Source organism: Tubulanus polymorphus, chromosome 10 (genome assembly GCF_964204645.1).
Source record: "Tubulanus polymorphus chromosome 10, tnTubPoly1.2, whole genome shotgun sequence".
Lineage (NCBI taxonomy): Eukaryota > Metazoa > Nemertea > Palaeonemertea > Tubulaniformes > Tubulanidae > Tubulanus > Tubulanus polymorphus.
In genome coordinates this window covers 1,121,220-1,141,920 of record NC_134034.1, presented here as the reverse complement: position 1 = coordinate 1,141,920, position 20,701 = coordinate 1,121,220, and the positions used below count along the sequence as shown (strand labels likewise).

The 20,701-nt window shown below is 42.1% G+C and overlaps 1 protein-coding gene across 1 annotated transcript in view; it reads left to right on the top strand.

Annotated features, from left to right (window-relative positions):
- LOC141912192 (polycystin-1-like protein 1) overlaps nucleotides 1-20,701 on the top strand; it is a 94,301-nt gene that overhangs the window by 69,129 nt on the left and 4,471 nt on the right. The window contains exons 31-47 of the mRNA XM_074803406.1: nucleotides 5,223-5,499; nucleotides 5,840-6,058; nucleotides 7,165-7,464; nucleotides 7,809-8,083; nucleotides 8,739-8,839; nucleotides 10,188-10,470; nucleotides 11,090-11,410; nucleotides 13,047-13,263; nucleotides 13,982-14,275; nucleotides 14,965-15,913; nucleotides 16,044-16,246; nucleotides 16,718-16,989; nucleotides 17,559-17,793; nucleotides 18,155-18,667; nucleotides 18,963-19,214; nucleotides 19,725-19,859; nucleotides 20,462-20,686. Coding sequence (XP_074659507.1) covers nucleotides 5,223-5,499; nucleotides 5,840-6,058; nucleotides 7,165-7,464; nucleotides 7,809-8,083; nucleotides 8,739-8,839; nucleotides 10,188-10,470; nucleotides 11,090-11,410; nucleotides 13,047-13,263; nucleotides 13,982-14,275; nucleotides 14,965-15,913; nucleotides 16,044-16,246; nucleotides 16,718-16,989; nucleotides 17,559-17,793; nucleotides 18,155-18,667; nucleotides 18,963-19,214; nucleotides 19,725-19,859; nucleotides 20,462-20,686 — 5,071 coding nt within the window. The remainder of the gene's footprint in view (nucleotides 1-5,222; nucleotides 5,500-5,839; nucleotides 6,059-7,164; nucleotides 7,465-7,808; nucleotides 8,084-8,738; nucleotides 8,840-10,187; nucleotides 10,471-11,089; nucleotides 11,411-13,046; nucleotides 13,264-13,981; nucleotides 14,276-14,964; nucleotides 15,914-16,043; nucleotides 16,247-16,717; nucleotides 16,990-17,558; nucleotides 17,794-18,154; nucleotides 18,668-18,962; nucleotides 19,215-19,724; nucleotides 19,860-20,461; nucleotides 20,687-20,701) is intronic.

Here is a 20,701-nt window from a genome sequence, read left to right as displayed (position 1 = left end):
GAGACCAGTCTAAAGATTGAAGACTCTCTCTTTGAAAACTCGTGATTTCGTGAGAATATTTGCGTCGCCATTATTCAGAAATGAAAACGTGTTTTGATGTAAAAAAACGAACAGAACAAAAGAGGCATCTGACGTGTGAATAGGTGCAGCAGCAGCAGCAGCGTTCTCAGGTGCAACACGTTCAGTGTTCTCTCTCTCTCTCTCTCTCTCTCTTGTCACGTACATGGCACTTGTTCCCGTGAATTAGTCGTCACTCGTAACGCGTGCTAGGACTGTATAAATAATTCAACTCGCCTTGAGTTGTCGGGAGTTGAATTTCAAACCTAAAAAACATAGCAAGGTGTTCGCTTTACAAGACACAGGATATCATAGTCATTCTTGACGAGGGCCTAATTTTATCATAGACCATGTTTCAATTTTACCTGGACCTGGTTTTATAGACTGGGTATCAAAGTTATCCCTAGGGATAAATCCTCAACATGGACCTGGTTTTATAGACTGGGTATCAAAGTTATCCCTAGGGATAAATCCTCAACATGGACCTGGTTTTATAGACTGGGTATCAAAGTTATCCCTAGGGATAAATCCTCAACATGGACCTGGTTTTATAGACTGGGTATCAGAGTTATCCTAAGGGATAAATCCTTAACCTGGCCTGGTTTCTAAGACTGGGTATCAATGTTATCCCTAGGGATAAATCCTCAACATGGACCTGGTTTTATAGACTGGGTATCAGAGTTATCCTAAGGGATAAATCCTTAACCTGGCCTGGTTTCTAAGACTGGGTATCAAAGTTATCCCAAGGGACAAATCCTTAACCTGGGCCTGGTTTTATAGACTGGGTATCAAGGTTCATCTGGTTATCTAGGGGTAAATCCCAAGGTAATATAGTTAGAAGTACAAGTTATGGTTTTGGGTTTACATGTATTTTGTTGAAAAGATCTTTCATTATATATCGATATCAGTAAAAACTTGTTTTCTTTTTTTCTATTCCATTCAATGATGGTTTGATGTATTATGTTGATATGCAGGTCGCAGACGTCAGTTTGGAATTTCCGTTTTAAAAGTCTCCACTTGTTGCCGGGGGTTCGCTATCAAAGGTTATAGGCTTAGAATTTCTATGCGTCATCGCTAAGAAAAGGACGTTGCAGTTATTTTCGGAATGAGTTTACGCGATTCCGGGGGTTAGGGGGGCATTTGGTAGGGGAAATTTCTCGATATTTTTCAACCGCTAGGAAGGACGCGGTGATATTACCGTAGGTTTGCTGGCGATCTCACAAGACCGATCAATTTTCATTGAAAACTAGCGAATATGGGGGTAGTTTATGCAGGGATGGGTATATATTAGTTATTATGATGGAAGATTGAATTTTTTATCCACCAAATGCAGTCAGTTCCATCATCGTGGAAAGTGTTGGTATTAGAATTATGTTGCCATGGAACACGGCGCCACTGCACGCGCAGCTATTTTATGTATCAAAATGCCATGCATAAATTTTGGTCAAACTCTAATGCCATGGATGAAATTTCGTTCGGAATTCAATGCCATCGGTTCAAACATTTGATCACTAAACTACATGAAGGCTAATTATGCTCAAAAATCGATGCCACATTGTCAATTTTTGGTCAATACTTATATAACTTTTAAGTCACTCCCAGAAATTACTCGGTTACCCTGCATGAGATTGAGAATGAGAGACAGAGAATTTGAAGTATTCTTATAATGTTATTTATGAATAAACATGACTCAATAGGAATTTACTGACTGTGAACCATAGCCCCTCACAGCCCCTCACTGTACCTCACGGTTGATATAGGTTCAGTCAGGTATAACCCCCTCACAGTACCTCACTGTACCTCACTACATAGTTGATAGGTTCAGTCTCAGGTATTACCTGTTCCTAGCCCCTCACAGTACCTCACTGTACCTCACTATAGTTGATAGAGGTTCAGCCTCGGGTATTACCCTCTCACGGTACCTCACTATAGTTGATAGGTTCAGTCTCAGGTATTACCTGCTCCTAGTCCCTCACAGTACCTCACTGTACCTCACTATAGTTGATAGAGGTTCAGCCTCGGGTATTACCCTCTCACGGTACCTCACTATAGTTGATAGGTTCAGTCTCAGTTATTATCTGCTCCTAGTCCCTCACTGTACCTCACAGTACCTCACTACATAGTCGATAGGTTCTGTCTACCTACAAGTATTACCTGTACATGTGAATGTATACAAACAAGTGTTAATCATATGTAAACAATAGCAGGTGTTTTTATCAGGTTCAGAGCGTGAACCCGGAAATAACTGATGATGAGTTCATGTCTAAATAGAGAACAGAGAGAGAGATGAGACAGACAAGGGGAGAGAATGAGATATGAGAGGAGGGAGAGGGAGAGGGGGAGAGATTGAGATATGAGAGGAGGGAGAGGGAGAGGGGGAGAGATTGAGATATGAGAGGAGGGAGAGGGAGAGGGGAGAGAATGAGATATGAGAGGAGGGAGAGGCAGAGATTGAGGAGAGTAGAAGTGTGAGGTAGAGAGCAGGGAGAGGAGAGAGAGAAAGTGAGAGAGAGACGGAGAGGGAGGGGGAGGGGGAGGGGAGGGGAGGGGAGGGGAGGGGAGGGGAGGGGAGGGGGAGAGGGAGAGGGAGAGGGAGAGGGAGAGGAGAGTGGGAGAGAGATCTAAAATCTATGAGTTTAGATTTACCCCAAATATGGACTTCAACAATTCATTGAAATCATGATTAGTCACTGATAACAAATATTAGCCGTATACCCATTTATAGGCTGCGATTGCAGCGATAGATGAGGTAATCAGTGAATATAGAATTCTCTCTGGGGGAGGGGGTTCCCGCGTGAACCACCAGGGTGGTACGTGTAATTACCGCAGCCCACCCGTGAAACTATGCATCGCAGGAGACCGAGGTGTTCGCGCGGTAAAAAACAATGAAATAATCGCAGGTGCTGCAGAAATAATCGATGTTCATATTCAGTTCTCTGAATCCGTCTGCTACAGCCGCTGCAGCAGACGCACACTGCTGCAGCAGACGCACACTGCTGCGGCTGCTTAATGTTTCTAAATCGAGAATAATAATGTTGTTAGCTTTGATTGAATGTAGCTGTAGTGGGTGGCTCTGAGAATATCCAAATCATTGTATTAGGAGTCATCCCTTTCATTAGCGGATGACTCCATGACGATCAAAGAATATTCAAAATAAAGTATTTCGAGGCATCATCGCATTGTCTAGCGGGTGGTTCCAGTAATACCCAAACTACGATATTAGGAGTCATTCCTTTCTTTAGCGGGTGGCTCCAAGAATCCCGAATCGCGGTATTAGGAGTATCCCTTTCTTCTGTGGGTGGTTCCAAGATCACGAATATTTAGAAAATTTTCGTGTGTAGGTAATTAATGTAGATGGCGCTGTTTGACACGCGTCTGCCCCCCTATGAAGTAATTTAGCTGTATAAACATCGCTCGCCTGTTTCGCATACCAACAATATTTCTGCTCGTCGTATAAATAAGATTTTTTCCGCTCGTTTCGCGTCGATGTGGATTAAAAAGAAGCGAATGCATTTTCCGACATTTTCCGCGTGACTTGTCTTTGATAAAAACCGAGCGCTGCGTTCGGGTGATCGAGGCAAAAAATTCATCCATCCTGAAAATATGTCGTTCATAAATCCCCCTATGACATCATCAGATAGTCGAGCGATTTTATCTGCAGGAAGGACGTCTGCCTCTATAAATCCTCCTATGACATCATCAAATTTTCTACTAGTGATTTGATCTGTAGACACTTCTAGAATAGATGTCTGCCTCCATAAATCCCCCTATGACATCATCAAATTTTCTACTAGTGATTTGATCTATAGACACTTCTAGAATAGATGGCTACCTCCATAAATCCCCCTATGACATCATCAAATTTTCTACTAGTGATTTGATCTATAGACACTTCTAGAATAGATGACTACATCCATAAATCCCCCTATGACATCATCAAATTGAAGATTTGATTAATTCAGGTCAGTCTCTTCAGTACTGTATGTGATCTGTAGCATTCATTGACATTGGAATAGTTGTGCGTTAGTTGAACTGTCAATGATGGGTACGTTTAGCCTGCGGGGGATAGCAGAATATCGATGATCAATAAACTCTGTAGTGATAAAATAACTGAAGGCGTTAACCCCCTCATCCCCCATTACCCCCTCCCCCTCCCGATACCAGCACTAGATTATTTACCTTAATCGATAATCACGAAAAAATATTCGAGATACGGAATTTTTTGGCGTTCTCTTCACTCTCTCCTCTCTCTCTCTCTCTGACTGTCAGTACCTCTTCCTCCTCTCTCCACTCATACCTCCCACTCTCCACCCACCCACCGTGCCTCCACTCACACCTCCCACTCTCCACCCACCCTGCGTGCCTGGCTATGTAAGCAGTTAATTGCTTCGGCCTTTCTCGCGCTTTTTGCATCAACAAGTTTGAACATGTTCGAACATGTTACTGATGGTGCAATAACTGCTGTATATGTGCATACAGTGGTTTTATATCAGTATCATCAGCAGCATTCAATGGAGTATCAGTGAAATAGCACTTCAGAATAATTTCGTAAAAATCTTTTTGCCGATCTATTTGGATTATAAAATGCTTGGTAGGTTTTTGAAAAAAGTTCGTATTTCGTAGACTGGTATTATTACCTTTAACCTGCGGGCTAATTCAATTCATTATTAATTGAGTTAGCCTCCGGGTTAAAGGTAATACCAGTCTGCAAAACCGGTTCCAGAGTTTTTGAATTGTGTGGTAATAATATATCGGTAGATCTGAGCAGGATCTGAGCAGTAGGCTCGAGGTAGATCTAGTATTTCAGTGATTAGGGGGGTAGGCACGATCGGACATAAATATTTTTGAAAACTTGAAACCCTGAACTGTAGCATGAGCGCGTTGAGCTGATTTGACACTGATTTGAGGAAACATGAGCGCGCTCTAAACCATTAACAGTGGTTTTAATGTTTAGTAGAATATCGTTATCTCTGGCTGCTGGAGATGGGGGGAGGGTTTGATTTCTGACTGGCAGAACATCCTCTCTATATCTGTATCTAAATTTGCACAACTAAGGAGCCTGACATTTGAAGTATTTACAAGGACCTCAAGAGGAAACTCTCTCGTCTAAAATCATCATTCAATTCGACAAATCACGAAATCATTTTTCTCTCGATATTTTGCAGCTATGAGCAGACGGTCGGCGAACGCAGCGAACTGTCGAACAGCGCCAACAGCGGAGACAATGTCCGCGCTCGGCTACAAATACTACAAGTATCAAACGTTCTCAACCGCGTGCAGACGACGTCGACGGAGCAGGCGGCCGTCGCGACGCGCGCCCAAATACGCTGCTCGATGCTCGAGAAATTACGCGCAATGTCGTCGCCGGCGACGCTTCGAGAGGAAGTCGATCTGTTGCAGACGTGCTCCGCTCTGATCTGGGTGACGAACATCGCTGATGAGGTAATGTAATCCCCCTATGACATCATCAAATAATCTACGTGCATAGAAGATGTCTGCCTCCATAAATCCCCCTATGACATCATCAAATTTTCTACTAGTGATTTGATTTGTAGGGACTTCTAAGAGAGATGTCTGCCTCCATAAATCCCCCTATGACATCATCAAATTGTCTACTCAGTGATTTGATCTATAGACACTTTTTAAAGAAGATGTCCGCCTCCATAAATCCCCCTATGACATCATCAAATTGTCTACTCAGTGATTTGGTCTATAGACACTTTTATAAAAGATGTCCGCCTCCATAAATCCCCCTATGACATCATCTATTTTCTATTTACAGTTACTCGATGCTTCAGTACAATACGCAACTGATATTCTCACTCAGTTCACGGTTGCCACGGTGAAATTGGCTTCGAATCTCGGTCGCCTCGACAATGACTTGTTGACGATCGCAGTGAAATCGGCGTCGAATCTCGTGACGGCTTCAATCGAAAAGGCGTCGGAAATCAGTAAAACGGCGATCACCGAGTCGACCAATACGATAGATACATTGTTGAAGGTACGTTCATTGAAATAACATTATAATCTAAATTGAAAAAAAAAACTGACAAGTTGCGTCTATCTGCCCGGTGTCCGTCTGCCCGGCGTCCGTCTGCCCGGTGTCCATCCGTCCGGTGTCCATCTGCCCGGCGTCCGTCTGCCCGGTATCCATCTGCATGTTGTAAGGAAGTAATCAGAACTTGGTATTCACTGGTGCTGATGAGATATAACTCGCTAAAGACTCCTTTGATTACCTTACAAACACTGTATGTATTAATCATGAATTGACCCCTCCCTCCAGCCTCCCCTCCTCCCTCCCCTCCTCCCCCTCCTCTCACTGATCGTGTTGTTTTCAGTAATTGAACATGTAGTGAATTATTTCTATAAAAAACCGATCGTAATTGAACAATATTGATTGTCTATTCAGTTATAGAGATCATCTCCTCTCCCTCTCTCCCTCTCTCCCTCTCTCTCTCTCTCTCTCTCTCCGCGCTCTCACTCGCAGCAACGAGTCAATATTCTTATTAATGCAATTTGATTTACGAGCGTCCAGGGTCCAACATTAACTAATCACTTCCCGACAGAGAGAGAGAGAGAGGGAGAGAGCAATCTATACACACCGCACACACACACAGACACCCGACAGAGAGGGAGAGAAAGAGAGAGGGAGAGAGCAATCTAGCGCGGCTTAGGAAACACAGCTCGGTTATTATCTGAAACAACACTTTTCTATGCAGGTGTTTCATATTTCAAACACACACACACACACACACACACATGCACACACACTCCTTTCACAGCGGATCAAAGCAATCAACGCAGTTTTCACTCTCCTTTCGCCGCGGTTCAAACCAGCGTCGTCGGTACTCGCCTTTCACAGCGGTTCAAAGGGTGAATAACAAATTCACTTTCCTGCGTCTGAAAAAAACCAGCGCCGTTGTCACATGCGGTTGTACTCTCCTTTCCCAGTGGTAAAAACTGCGGTCATTTCACCTCCGGCTGTGGACGAAACTAAAAACCTATGCGTTCGACCGAAGGCTTCTTAAAGACAAATAAAGAGGGTCACGATAGAATTACGGCGAATTTAGTTTTTACAAAAAATGTTTCCGTTGTTTCTCATTTTAGACGAAACTTCAATTTCACACGATCGGCGAGGAGCCGGTGCAACGTATAGCGCCGGAGGTCGCCGTCAAGGCCGTGCGGTTCTCCGATATCGACAAGCAGACGTATTCGATCGGGGCGAGCGGAGCGTATTTCAACCTGCCCGGCAGCATCCAATCGGTGTTGAGCGATCTGCAGCAGCAGCCGAGCAGCAGGCTGCGGCGAGCGGCCATACAATTCCAACGCGACGAAAATTGCTACCAAGGTCACATGATGACCTTCAAACGTAACCCGTATTTCTACAATCAACGGCAGACGGATACGGTAAATGAACAGACGGAAGTCAGTTCGGGTCACGGTTCACATACATAAAATAATTAGGACCAAGTTGGCCCCAAATCGTTACTATTGATGATGTAAACAAATCTTCAGAATCTTAGACTTTCGGTGATGTCATAGGGGGACTTATGGAGATAGACATCTTTATAGGAAGTGTCTATAGATCAATAATTGCTATAAGACAATTTGATGATGTCATAGGGGGATTAATGGAAGCAGACATCTTTCCTGGACGGGTCTAGACCATTAGTAGACAATTTGATGATGATGTCATAGGGGGATTCATGGAGACGGACATGTTTTTAATTTGTTTCTCAAACCGTCTTTAGATCCAGACGTTAGTGGCGTCGCTGAATCTGTACGATTGCCGCGGCGACCGTCTGAACATCACCGACCTGTCGACCGATCAACGAATCGCGATTCACCTGCCGCGAATCCGCAGCCGCAACGAATCGTACGTCGTGCATCGTCTGCGCAAAGAACGCATGAATCTGCATCGATTCAACATCACCGCCGGCAACCTGCGAGAGACTCTGTTCGTCGAGGTGACCTTGAAACGGCCTGCACGTGTCGGACGTCTGTTCCCGATTGAACTCATTATCAAGTAAGTACTGGTTATCCCACCAGGTGGCGTTATTAGCAACAAATTGAAGAGCCCTCTGGTGACGGAATTACACACTTTCAGGATCCCCTGGTGTCCAATTAATACATTATCGTATCTGGTTCTAGTAAACTTCCTTCTAAAAGAGCCCCCTGGTATCTGATTTGCAAACCATCCTGTCGGGCGATAGCTTATTGATTGATTTTAGAGAGCCCCCTGGTGTCTGTTTCATGCACTTTCCTAACCGGCTATATTGTGATTGGATTGAGATCCCCCTGGTGTCCGTTGAGCACACTATCAGTCGACTGGAAGGATTGAATGAAATGCTCTTGGTTTTTATGCCTGAAATTTTCGCTCAGGCCTATGTGTCAAAACAGAGAGGTGAGCAAAGTTTCAGGTGTGACAGCTAGGTGGCGCTAGTCTACAACTGCATACGGATTCATGATCGCGAGGATTCTATAAATAGACGAATGAGGATGTTGAGAGTGGCAGGTCTGTTGGTTGACTCCTCTGTCATATTTCTGCCGACGAAAGAGTAAAATAGAAGCTCAGACTGGAATTCGGAACCCATTGATTGAAAAGAAACTGAAATGTTTTCTGGAACTAGTGTAGTTTATTCAATGTTTTGTAATTATGTATTTTATTCGTTGTATTTTAGTTACGAATCAATTTTGAACACGACTAGTTTCATACAGAAGAAAGTGTTCGGCAAAGATGAAACTAAATTGAAGTTACATTTGGATCAGGGCAATTTTACCGGTAAGTTGTACCCTATATCCCATCATCGACTAGAAATATTGGTTCGATATATTTTGTTGACGCGTCTCGTGATTTGGGAATTTCAAAATTCAGTTTAAAATTCATTCGTAAGTGAGTGTAAGTAACTCCATCTGGTGGGATAGTTGGCGCACCGAGTTTGCGTAACGCCCTCTATTGGAATAGCTGGTGTTGGTTAGACGAGAAGATACACATTATCCGTGTATGATGATGACGAGAGAAATTCCACAATAACGAAGCCAAGAGTGAAAAATTCTATATCAGAATGATTATATTTGAGGAGCGACGTTTCGGCTAACAACTGTTAGCCGTCATCAGGCGTACTGAGAACAAAATAAAATAACAGGATATTTATACAAGAATATGACAAATGATAAACATTAAAGATTATATCCCCTTTAGTTTGTCGTTTGCCTACTTTGTTTCCTTCCTTAGTGTTCCGGTTTTTGTTATTTAATTACTTTAATCATAATCCTTTAATCTTTATCATTTGTCATATTCTAGTATAAATATCCTGTTATTTGATTTTGTTCTCAGTACGCCTGATGATGGCTAACAGTTGTTAGCCGAAACGTCGCTCCTCAAAAACAATCATTCCGATATAGAATCTTGGCTTCGTTATTGTGGAATTTCTCTCGTTAGCTCGTGTTGGTTGCTGTTCTCTACTAGTTCTGTTTTCTCCATCAAGGATTCAAATTACCGGCGCGTGTTTTTTTCTCCACGCATAGAGACTAATGTCATTGAATTATTTTACATACATTCATTCGAGCTTTCCAAATGTCACGAGTTTTATTATTAGAATCCATAAATGTCAAGATAGGCATTAAAAGCGACTGGGGCCGAAAATAACGTGAAAATTTGCTTGATATTTATTTTTTATGTCAGCGAATTGTTTTTTCAATGTTGATTTTTTTGTACCAATTATTCTTGTTGCGAAATGTCAAACGTGTTTCTAGTATTCTGAATGACTATGTCATCCTGTATGCTTGTGGAAATCGGCTTAACCCGGTTTTATCTTAAGTCTCAACTGTGGAGCTAGACCAAAATGAGCTTAACCCGGTCTCAAGTCAACTATAGAAATGAACTAAGATTGGCTTAGCCCGATCTAATCTTAAGTATCAACTGTGGAACTGTATTGAAATTAGTTGATGCTGGTCTTTTTCTGAAATGTGGAACTGGATGAAAATTAGCTTAGCCCGGTTTTATCTTAAGTCTTAACTGTGGAACTGGACTGAAATAAGCTTAGCCCGGTCTTATTCAAAGTCTTAACTGAGCTTTTATGATTTCCGATCGATATAAGAATTCCGAAAATTTTTCAATCTAATTTCAGAACCGGGTCAGTACGTGCTGGGCATCCTCGACGCCGATTACAACAAAGGCCGTAGCCGTAGCAACCAAATCCGCGAGCGGGAGTACACATTGAGCGTTTGGTGGGGGAGTTGTCTCTATTGGGACGAGCGCGGCGACGAGTGGCGAGCAGACGGCTGCGCCATCTCGTCGACGTCGACCCGCGACGCCATCAACTGCTCGTGCGCTCATCTCACGTCGTTCGGCGGCCATTTTAAACTCGTTCCCAACGACCTCGACTTCAAAAATGTCGACGATTTCTTCGAGTGAGTTTTGTGAAATCTCAAAACCTGTGTTATCTCACAATGTGTGAAGTTTTGGAATTTAAGATCTTGAAATATTGACATTTGATATTTTGAAATTGTAGAATTCAAAATTTTAAAAGTTGAAAATTAACGAAAGATATAATCAGGAAAATAAGCGATTCGAAATTTGTCCGATACCAAGAATCTCAGAGAAAACTCTGGCGATTTCGATTTAAAGGATTTTGCTTTAAAGTGAATTTAGAAAATCAAAGAAATAAATTTTCTTCTATGTAATGTGTTAGAAAATTTGATACGAAACTTATGGAAAAAAAAATTATTTTCCAACGCAAAATTTATGAAACAAATTTTCTAATACAAAATTTTTAAAATGAAATCTTTACCGAATAAAATCACATTTTTCGAATTCAAATAGAAATAAATTTTTGCGCACAATTATAATGAAAATAAATTTTTGCAAGATTAAAAAAAAATGATAATTTTTTCGCGATCGAAAAAAAGATAAATTTCTGCCCGATTCAAATAGGAATAATTTTTGTGCAATTCAAAGATAAATCGGGGAATTTATGGAGATGAATTTGAGGGGAATTTATTTATTTTTTTCTCGTTATTGAAATTTCAGCGTGAGTAAGAATCCGGTAACGGTCGCTCTGGTCGCCGCTATCCTCGTCGTTTATGTCATCTGCGTGACGATCTGTCATCGTTTAGACGAGCTGGAAAAACAACGCAACAAAGAACCGCTGTATCTCCTAGACAACTCGCACACCGACCGACAGTGTTATCACATCGCCATAGAAACGGGATTCCGACAGGGCGCGGGAACGTCGGCGAAGGTTAGCGTCGTGTTGCACGGCGACGAGGGCGTGTCGGAAACTCGCGAGTTGATCGGCGACGACGTTCAACCGACGTTCGAACGCAACTCGCGACACACGTTTGTCATGATGTAAGTAAAACGAGGAAAACTCGTAAAAGGTTTTTCAGACGCCTTGAAAATTAATCGCGAAATATTATCAACAATAAATGATGTTATATAGATTAATTATATATAATTATTAAGGATCAATCAATGTAACTTAACCCTTTCAGTGCGTCTACACCGCAGTGCGGTGTATGAATCGGTGATGGATTTTGCTAGTACACTGCTCTGCAGTGTATTGATTTAATTAGTAATTAGTAATTATCTCTCTTGAAAGATGGCAGCACCTGTCAAACATAGTGAAATATTAGTAACTAATGATACACTGCACCGCGGTGTAGACGCACTATAGTGGTATTCCCGTTATTCAACACACTAGGGTGGAATTTTTCAAAATTTTCAAATTATCTCCAGCACTGAAGGGTATTGATTAGTCAGCACTGAAAGGGTTTAGTTAATGTAGATTTGAATATATCGATAATTGAATTGAATTGACTGGCAACCAGTCTAGCCCCGTGATATTCATGACATAGTTTACGGTCCTTGCATAAAATTCCTCGCATATGGAAATTGATTAAATAGACGATAAGATCGATGAAATGTGTTTGATTACAAATAATAAAATAGAAGCAAAAATTCACATTTGTAACTGTTGTTATTTTGAAACGCCCCAATATCGATGATGTAGCGCACATCATCTCGCGCAGAACCCCTTAAACGTTTTGAGAATATTTTGAATTTCGAAATAAACTCCGAAGTTGGGTGGAAGCGGAAGGATTCCACTCGAAATGGGTGGAAGTGGTAGGATTCCACCCGAAACCTAAGAAAAAACCATTAACATTAAATTGATATCGTGGATTTTCTGTTAATCGATTCTAGTAACTAAAGATAGCGATATAACGTGATCGTTAAATTTCGTGACGATAAAACCATTAAAATCGGCGGCGTTTATAATCGATTGTTGAGTCGATGAATGACGATTACCATGACAATGACTGATTAATTAAAGACGGGATATACCTGCGCAACGTTAAACCGCACGCCGACATCGCTACGGTTACAATGGAAGAATTATTATCATTACCGTGACGTCGATTGTTGTCGGGAATTAATCGCATTTTCGTTTTTATCGCCGCTCGACGGAAGGAAATTCATCAGCTCTTTTGAGTTGAGTACATGAATCATTGTTGATACGTTTTATCGGCACGGGAAGAGTCAGTTCCGTGATCGGAGTGATTTAATCTGCTCCAAAACAGGCAGACGGACGAATTCCGAGCAGATGTATTGAAGCGGACAGACTACAGTGACGTTTAGAATCTAATTCTATGAGCCAATTTCAAAAACTAAGAGAGTAGTGACCCGTTAAGACTCGATTCTATGAGACATTTTCAAAAACTAAGAGAGTATAGTGACGTTTAGACTCAATTCTATGAGCTATTTTCAAAACCTAAGAGAGTAGTGACGTTTAGACTCAATACTATGAGACATTTTCAAAAACTAAGAGAGTAGTGACGTTTAAACTCAATTCTATCAGACATTTTCAAAAACTAAGAGAGTAGTGACGTTTAAACTTAATTCTATGAGCCATTTTGAAAATTATAGAAAATAATTTATCTTTGAAAACCAACTGAAGACTGACGATATACTGTTTGATATTTTTCAGGCTGCCCGATTCAATTGGCACCGTGCACAGAGTTCAGATCTGGCACAATAATCAGGGTAATGACCCGAGTTGGTATATCAGCCGTATAATCGTCAGAGACTGTAACACCGGCGTGAACTACTACTTCAGCTGTGAGAAGTGGTTAGCCGTTCAGGAGGATGACGGTAAAGTCGAACGCGAATTCAACCGTCTCGAGGGCGGACTCGGTTTTAAAAAGGTGCGCGTTATTTTCTGGATTCATTTGCGAAATTTTCAGTTTAGATTTCAATCTTTAGCTCGTTTCTAACTCAACCGGGAGCCATTTCTAAAGTCTTAAAGTGATCTTCAATCTTCAGACTGGTCTTAAGTTGTTAGCTTAGCTATAAAACTAAGATGAGCTTAAACTGATCCGAAGTTGTCAGATTGGTTACAGAACTAAGATGAGCTTAAACTGGTCTTAAGTTGTTAGATTGGTTATAGAACTAAAATGAGCTTAAACTGGTCTTAAGTTGTTTGATTGATTATAGAACTAAGATGAGCTTAAACTGGTCTTAAGTTGTTAGATTGGTTATAGAACTAAAATGAGCTTAAACTGGTCTTAAGTTGTTAGATTGGTTATAGAACTAAAATGAGCTTAAACTGGTCTTAAGTTGTTGATTGATTATAGAACTAAGATGAGCTTAAACTGGTCTTAAGTTGTTTGATTGATTATAGAACTAAGATGAGCTTAAACTGGTCTTAAGTTGTTATATTGGCTATAGAACTGAAATGAGTTTAGACTGGTCTTAGAGTCGTTAGATAGGCTATAGAACTAAGATGGTCATCACATGGTCTTCAATCTGCCGTGGTCTTAAAGCCCTGACTATGAACCGACCCGCGGAGTTAAAATGAATTCATTATCATTACAGATTAATTTAACCAGTTAACGATTATGAATATAATTTGTATTGTTGCAGGTTTTATGGATTAAGAGTTTTCAGTATATCACAGATTATCACATCTGGGGTTCGTTATTGACGCGACCTACTTACAGTCGGTTCCTCCGTACCGAACGTATCACCTGTTGCCTGGCGTTACTCATGTCGTATTTATGCCTGAACGCCCTCTGGTATAAAGACCGGTCGATCGAGTACCGCGGTGAATTCGGACTGCTCGACGTGTCGTGGCCCGCCGTCGTTACCGGGTTCATCGTTACGGTAACCGTGTTGCCGGTGAATTTCCTGATCGCTTTCATGTTCAGACGCAGTCGGGTAAGTGAGCGCAGAATTCATCGAGCTGATTATCTCTTGAAATCCTCCTTTGACATCATTTATCCCCAAATAGTGATTATCTCTAGGGGATTTATGGAGGCATCTCTTCTAGAAATGTTTATATGTCAAATCAAAATCACTTAGCTAACTAGATAATGTCATAGAGGGATTTATGGAGGCAGACATCTTTTCTAAAAGTGCCTATAGATCTAATCACTAGTACACAATTTGATGATGTCATAGGGGGATTTATGGAGGCAGACATCTTTTCTAAAGTGTCTATAGATCAAATCACTAGTAGACAATTTGATGATGTCATAGGGGGATTTATGGAGGCAGACATCTTTTCTAAAGTGCCTATAGATCTAATCACTAGTACACAATGATGTCATAGGGGGATTTATGGAGGCAGACATCTTTTCTAAAAGTGCCTATAGAGCTAATCACTAGTAGACAATTTGATGATGTCATAGGGGGATTTATGGAGGCAGACATCTTTTCTAGAAGTGTCTATAGATCTAATCACTAGTAGACAATTTGATGATGTCATAGGGGGATTTATGGAGGCAGACATCTTTTCTAGAAGTGTTTACACTAGTAGACAATTTTATGACGTCATAGGGGGATTTATAGAAGCGGCCATTGTTTCTCGAGGAGGATCAGTCGTTAATGAAAGTCGATTATTTCAGGTTCGTAAAATCAGCGAAAAAAACGACGAGTATAAAACAGTGAATAAAGATGAAGATGACGAGGACAGCATGAATCAATACTCGGCCGTTCAACCGGTGATGACTCATTCACTGCTCGACCAATCAATGATCAACTGGCAGACGCTGCAGGAATGGGCGCAGAAACAATGGGCGAAAAAATACGGTTCGTCCGAATCGGCCGCGTCGTCGTCGTCGACAACGGCAGACGTAAAACTGACGGAGAAGACGGACGTTAAAGACGTAACATCGAGCGGATTCGGCGATTGTTTGAGTCAGGATCGTCTGCTCGGTCGCATCGTTACCGCCGGCGACGAGAATTTCGGTTCGATTATTACGCAAACGACGACCGAGTCGGGCGTCGTCGTAGACGCGCCGCCACCTATTGGCGAAGAAGAGAACGATGCGGCGAAGACTCGAGAGCCACCTATTGGCGAAGAAACGAGCAGCGAAGGAAGTCCGGCGGAAAATTCTCCGATGATTCCAGCGAAACCGATTGGTGTTGTTAAACCTCTAGGTCACACTGGGATTCCCCCATCTGCTGGGATTTCCCCGTCTGCTAAGAGTCCTCCCTTTCTGTCTGTTGGCAGTCGCAGGCTGAATCCTGATTGGACGCCACCTACGTTGCCGTTGACGACTGACCCGTTATTCGACCAATCGACCGTCGTATACCCGGAATCGGAGATTCAGAAACCGGCGGACGATACGATACCACCGGCGCCACCTACGCCACCGCAGGCGGTCGTCGCGCCACAGCCGCCGATACTAACGCCATTACCGCCCGAACTACCGTTTCAACAGACCGCGCCGTTGCCACCGATGGCGCATCGGTATTCCGCGAGTACGGGCAGCTGGTATCCGGTCGTGTCAAGGTCGCACAGTAACAGCGGAAGGTCGAGTCAAAGTGTTCGCAGCGATTCATCGAAATTCAGTAAGTTATTACCCGAAATCTAAACGGCATTGAGTTTCGACCAGAAATATATCCAAAAGGCATTAAGTTTTGACCAAAATTGTTTAGTTGATTTCGCAGGTGACTGATACCGTATTCGTCTATATTTCAGTTTCTAATTACGATCGCGACTATCGGTATTTGCCGTATTGGTGTCGTTACGTTGCCTGGGCGATGTGTTTTCTGGTGATTGTTGGCTGCGGCGCGGTAACCGTGTTGTTCGGATTCGCGTTCGGGCCGACGAAGAGTCTCATGTGGCTGCAGTCGTTATTCTTCAGTTTAATGGTCTGCATCTTCATCACACATCCAGTACTGGTGAGCATTCATACATTACACTTTAAACATTAGGTTATTATATCAAACTAAAGCAAAATCCTTCCTTAACATCACTAAAATCCCTACGTAGTGATTATTGTATGATTTTGATGATATCATAGGGTGATTCATGAAGGCAGACGTCTTTTCTAAAGGAGTCTATAGATCAAATCACAAGTAGGCAATTTGATGATGTCAAAGGCGGATTTATGGAGGCAGACATCTTTTCTAAAAGTGGCTATAGATTATATCACTAGTAGATAATTTGATGATGTCATAGGGGGATTTATGGAGGCAGACATTTTCTAGAAGTGGCTATAGATCAAATCACTAGTAGATAATTTGATGATGTCATAGGGGGATTTAAGACACTAGACAAGATTTTACGTATGAGACATAAGAGATTTGACATTAAACATCAAATTCAAAGTTATTATTCTCATTGTTAAATATATCATTTTTCGATTGTAGATAATCATCACGTCTGTCATAACGGCCATCCGTAACCGCGACAACCTGCACGTTCTCGATTGCCATAGCGACGAGTATTACAAGAGTCTCGAAGCGTCCAATCGGAAGCCGAAGTTGAGTCGTCTGGCGAACTACGAATCAGATTTTGAACGCGGGATCGCAGCGAGACAGAGATCGAGGTATTTACGGTTCGCGAGGCCGCCCGAAGAGAAACACCTCACTGACAGCAGGAAGAAAATACTGAAACAGAAACGAGCTCTCAACATGTTCTGGTACGTTTAACTAACGACACCTGGTGGATCCTCACTTGCCACAAGTGGAATCCTCTATTGCCGGAGTAGTTGATGTCCTACAGCACACTAGCGACACCTGGTGGATCCTCACTTGCCACAAGTAGAATCCTCTATTGTCGCAGTAGATGATGTCCTACTGCACACTAGCGACACCTGGTGGATCCTCACTTGCCACAAGTAGAATCCTCTATTGCTGCAGCAGTTGATGTCCTACTGCGCACTAGCGACACCTGGTGGATCCTCACTTGCCACAAGTAGAATCCTCTATTGCCGCAGCAGTTGATGTCCTACTGCGCACTAGCGACACCTGGTGGATCCTCACTTGCCACAAGTGGAATCCTCTCTTGCCGCATAAGGTGATGTCCTACTGCACACTAGCGACACCTGGTGGATCCTCACTTGCTACAGAAGTGACTAAATTGCAACTGTAGTTCTGTTAATCTTCCACAAGATTCTCCTCATAGTAACACATAAGATACCACTAGAACACCTAGTGGATCCTCACTTGCCAGAGTAAGAATCACAGTAAGATGTTTGTTGTATTTCAGGGATGCGGTATCGATAATCGGAACATTGATTTTGTTATTAGTGATCGCTAACGGTTCTAACAACACCGCCGCGTACCGTCTGAACGAGGCTGTACGCGCTGAATTCATCGCCACGGAAACCATGCCGTTTACGAGCATACGTCGCATCAACGACTGGTGGACGTGGAGTCGTACCGACCTGATCAACGCCCTCTACTGGGACTCGTGGTATAACGGCGATAATAATACGGTCGAGGTGAGTTCGATCGAGTCCGGATCCGAAAAATTAACATATCCCATTTGACCGAAAGTGAGATCGAAATTCTGAAATCGTTTCGATCTTGCAAATTAGTTGAAGAATTAATCAACATAATTATAATAATCAACATGCTTTATTCGCATTGTTATTACAATTAACATACTTTATTAAGATAAGACTGATTTCAATCATGATGGATTAGAATTGATAGACTAAGTTATGTGACTCCAATAGAGTTAATTTACATAATTAGACCTAATTTACATGGTTAATTACGATGACTGTAATTTGCATTATTAATTGCAATTAATTTGCATAACTAATTACAGTTAATCTACATAGATAATTACTATTTTAGGGAACTGTTTTAATGGGAACTGGTCATATAATCGGTGAAGTTCACATACGTCAGTTGAGAGTGGTGGAGGAACCGTGCGCTCATGCAGCCGTCTACCGGCAACTGTTACCCGGAAACTGTTACTATAGATACACAACAAAGCGAGTCGAAACGGACGAATACGGGCCGGACGACGCGTGGACGTTTCAAGGTCGTCATCTACTCCGCCGGCAGACGATCGACGGTCATTTCGGTCGTTACGACAACAGCGGTTACGACGTCATTTTGAACGCGTCGCGCGTGGAAACCGTCGAACAATTGCGTTATCTACACGACAACGACTGGATCGACCGGCAGACGCGAGCGGTCGTCGTCGAGTTCACCATTTATAACCCGTCGCAGAATCTGTTCACGTCGATTAGTTTAACCGCCGAGATGCCCCCTACTGGTGGAATAGAACACTACGTTCGTATCGAGTCGGCTCGTTTGTACAAATACGTGTCAAAATTTGATAACTTTGTTCTGGCATGTGAGGTACGTGTACATTCTACCCAGAGGCCATTCGCACCGGTCAAGACTTAGATTTAAGTCCGAGTCTGAGCTGATTTCAAGCTAAAACTGGTCTATCATTCTTGACTGAGTTAAAGCTAAAACTGGTCTATAAAACCTGGGTTGAAGATAGTCTTTAATCTAAGTTTCGACTGGCTCAACTTGGTTAAAGTTAAAACTATTAGTCTTTAAAACCAATCGCCGATTTTTGCCTAACCATTATCGACGAATTTAAATATCGATTAACGCATCTAATCATAATAATTTTAATTAATTATAGTTATTATTCATCGCCGTGACGTTGTATCTGATCCACGATTTCGTCTACCGAACTCTGGAACGCCAGCAGACGGCGACGTCGTCGTTCCGCAGTTTCTGGACGTGGACAGAAGTATCGTTTCTGATCGTCGCCGTCGGTTACATATTGTGTTTTATTTGTCGGTTCGTCGTCGTACACGACGCTATTGAACACATGCGTGCGACGTTTTACGAACATTATGTCGATATGTCGTTCCCGGCTTTGTGGGATCTGGTAAGTGTGTGAAATTTTAGATGATTTACGCTTCTAGATTTTGTAGTGATTCTTGAACTTGCATTCAGGGCCCCGAGTTATTCATGAAATAAGAAAGAACTGTTTAGTTTAATTTTCCAGTCTTTAGAGGGGTCTGTTTCATATTTACCATTTATCCCTAGTGGTAACTCTGATACTGAGTCTATAAAACCAGGTCCAGGTTGAGGATTTATCCCTAGGAATAACTTTGATACCCAGTCTATAAAACCAGGTCCAGGTTAAGGATTTGTCCCTAGGAATAACTTTGATACCCAGTCTATAAAACCAGGTCCAGGTTAAGGATTTATCCCTAGGGATAACTTTAAACCCAGTCTATAAAACAAGCCCCAGGTTAAGGATTTACCTCTAGGGGTAACTTTGCTACCCAGACTATAAAACTGGGTCCACGTTAAGGATTTACCCCTAGTGATAACTTTGATACTCGAGGATTTATCCCGATGATGATATTGTTGCGATATTTTCTATTTACAGATACTGCGTACTCTAGTCGGTTTACTGATTCTGTTACTTTGCGTTCAGTTCCTGAAATTGTTACAATACAAGAAATTGTTCGTACGGTTCTTCACGATTTACCGAAAAGCTCGCACAGAAATTCTACTGTTCGCTGTAAGTTTCAGTTTTAATTCGTTCGTTTCAAGTGCTTTGAATTTAGGGGTTAAATACTAATTCATAACTACGGAACTAGGATTTGGAGTCCTGGACCCAGTTCCACAGTTCTGAGTTAAGATTTGACTCGGAGTTAAATCATTGGAAATGAACTAATTTTAACTCAGAGTTAACTCTAACTCACAACTGTGGAACTGGTTCCTGAGTACTAGATACAGTTCCACGGTTCTAAATATATCCTCAATAAATAAAGGTTTAGATAGGGTGGCGCCACTTACCTGGAAGTCAGGGAAAAGTCGGAGAATTTTGTAAAACGGCTAGAAATCAGGGGATAGAGAAATTTGTTGAGATTACCTCGAGAGATCATGTGTAAAATCAAACAGTTTCCATCTGTGTCTTAAGTATTTGATTGTGTTATTGATTGGATTCTTAGCAGATCAAGTCAGGGAAAACAATGTGTATGTCAGGGAATAGTCTGGGTAAAAGCAAGTGAAATACAAGTGGCCACCCTGAATGGGTCCTAGATGCAGTTCCACGGTTCTGAATTTACCCTCACTCAATCGAATGTTAAGATTGTAAATTGTATATTCGCTATATCGCAGGTGTCGTTCGCGTTGGTTTTGATGACGTTCACGAGTTTAGGATTTCTGCTGTTCAACTCGGCGAGCTGGTATTTCAGCTCGTTTTGGCTCGGTTGCGTCAGTCTGTCCGGACTGCTCGTTCGGTCGTATCCGTTCAACGACGGTATCGCTAATTACAGTCACCAGGGGGCGAGAGTGTTCGTCGTCACTTTCCTGATATTCGGTCTCGGACTGCTCACCGGCTATGTAAGTTTGAAGAAG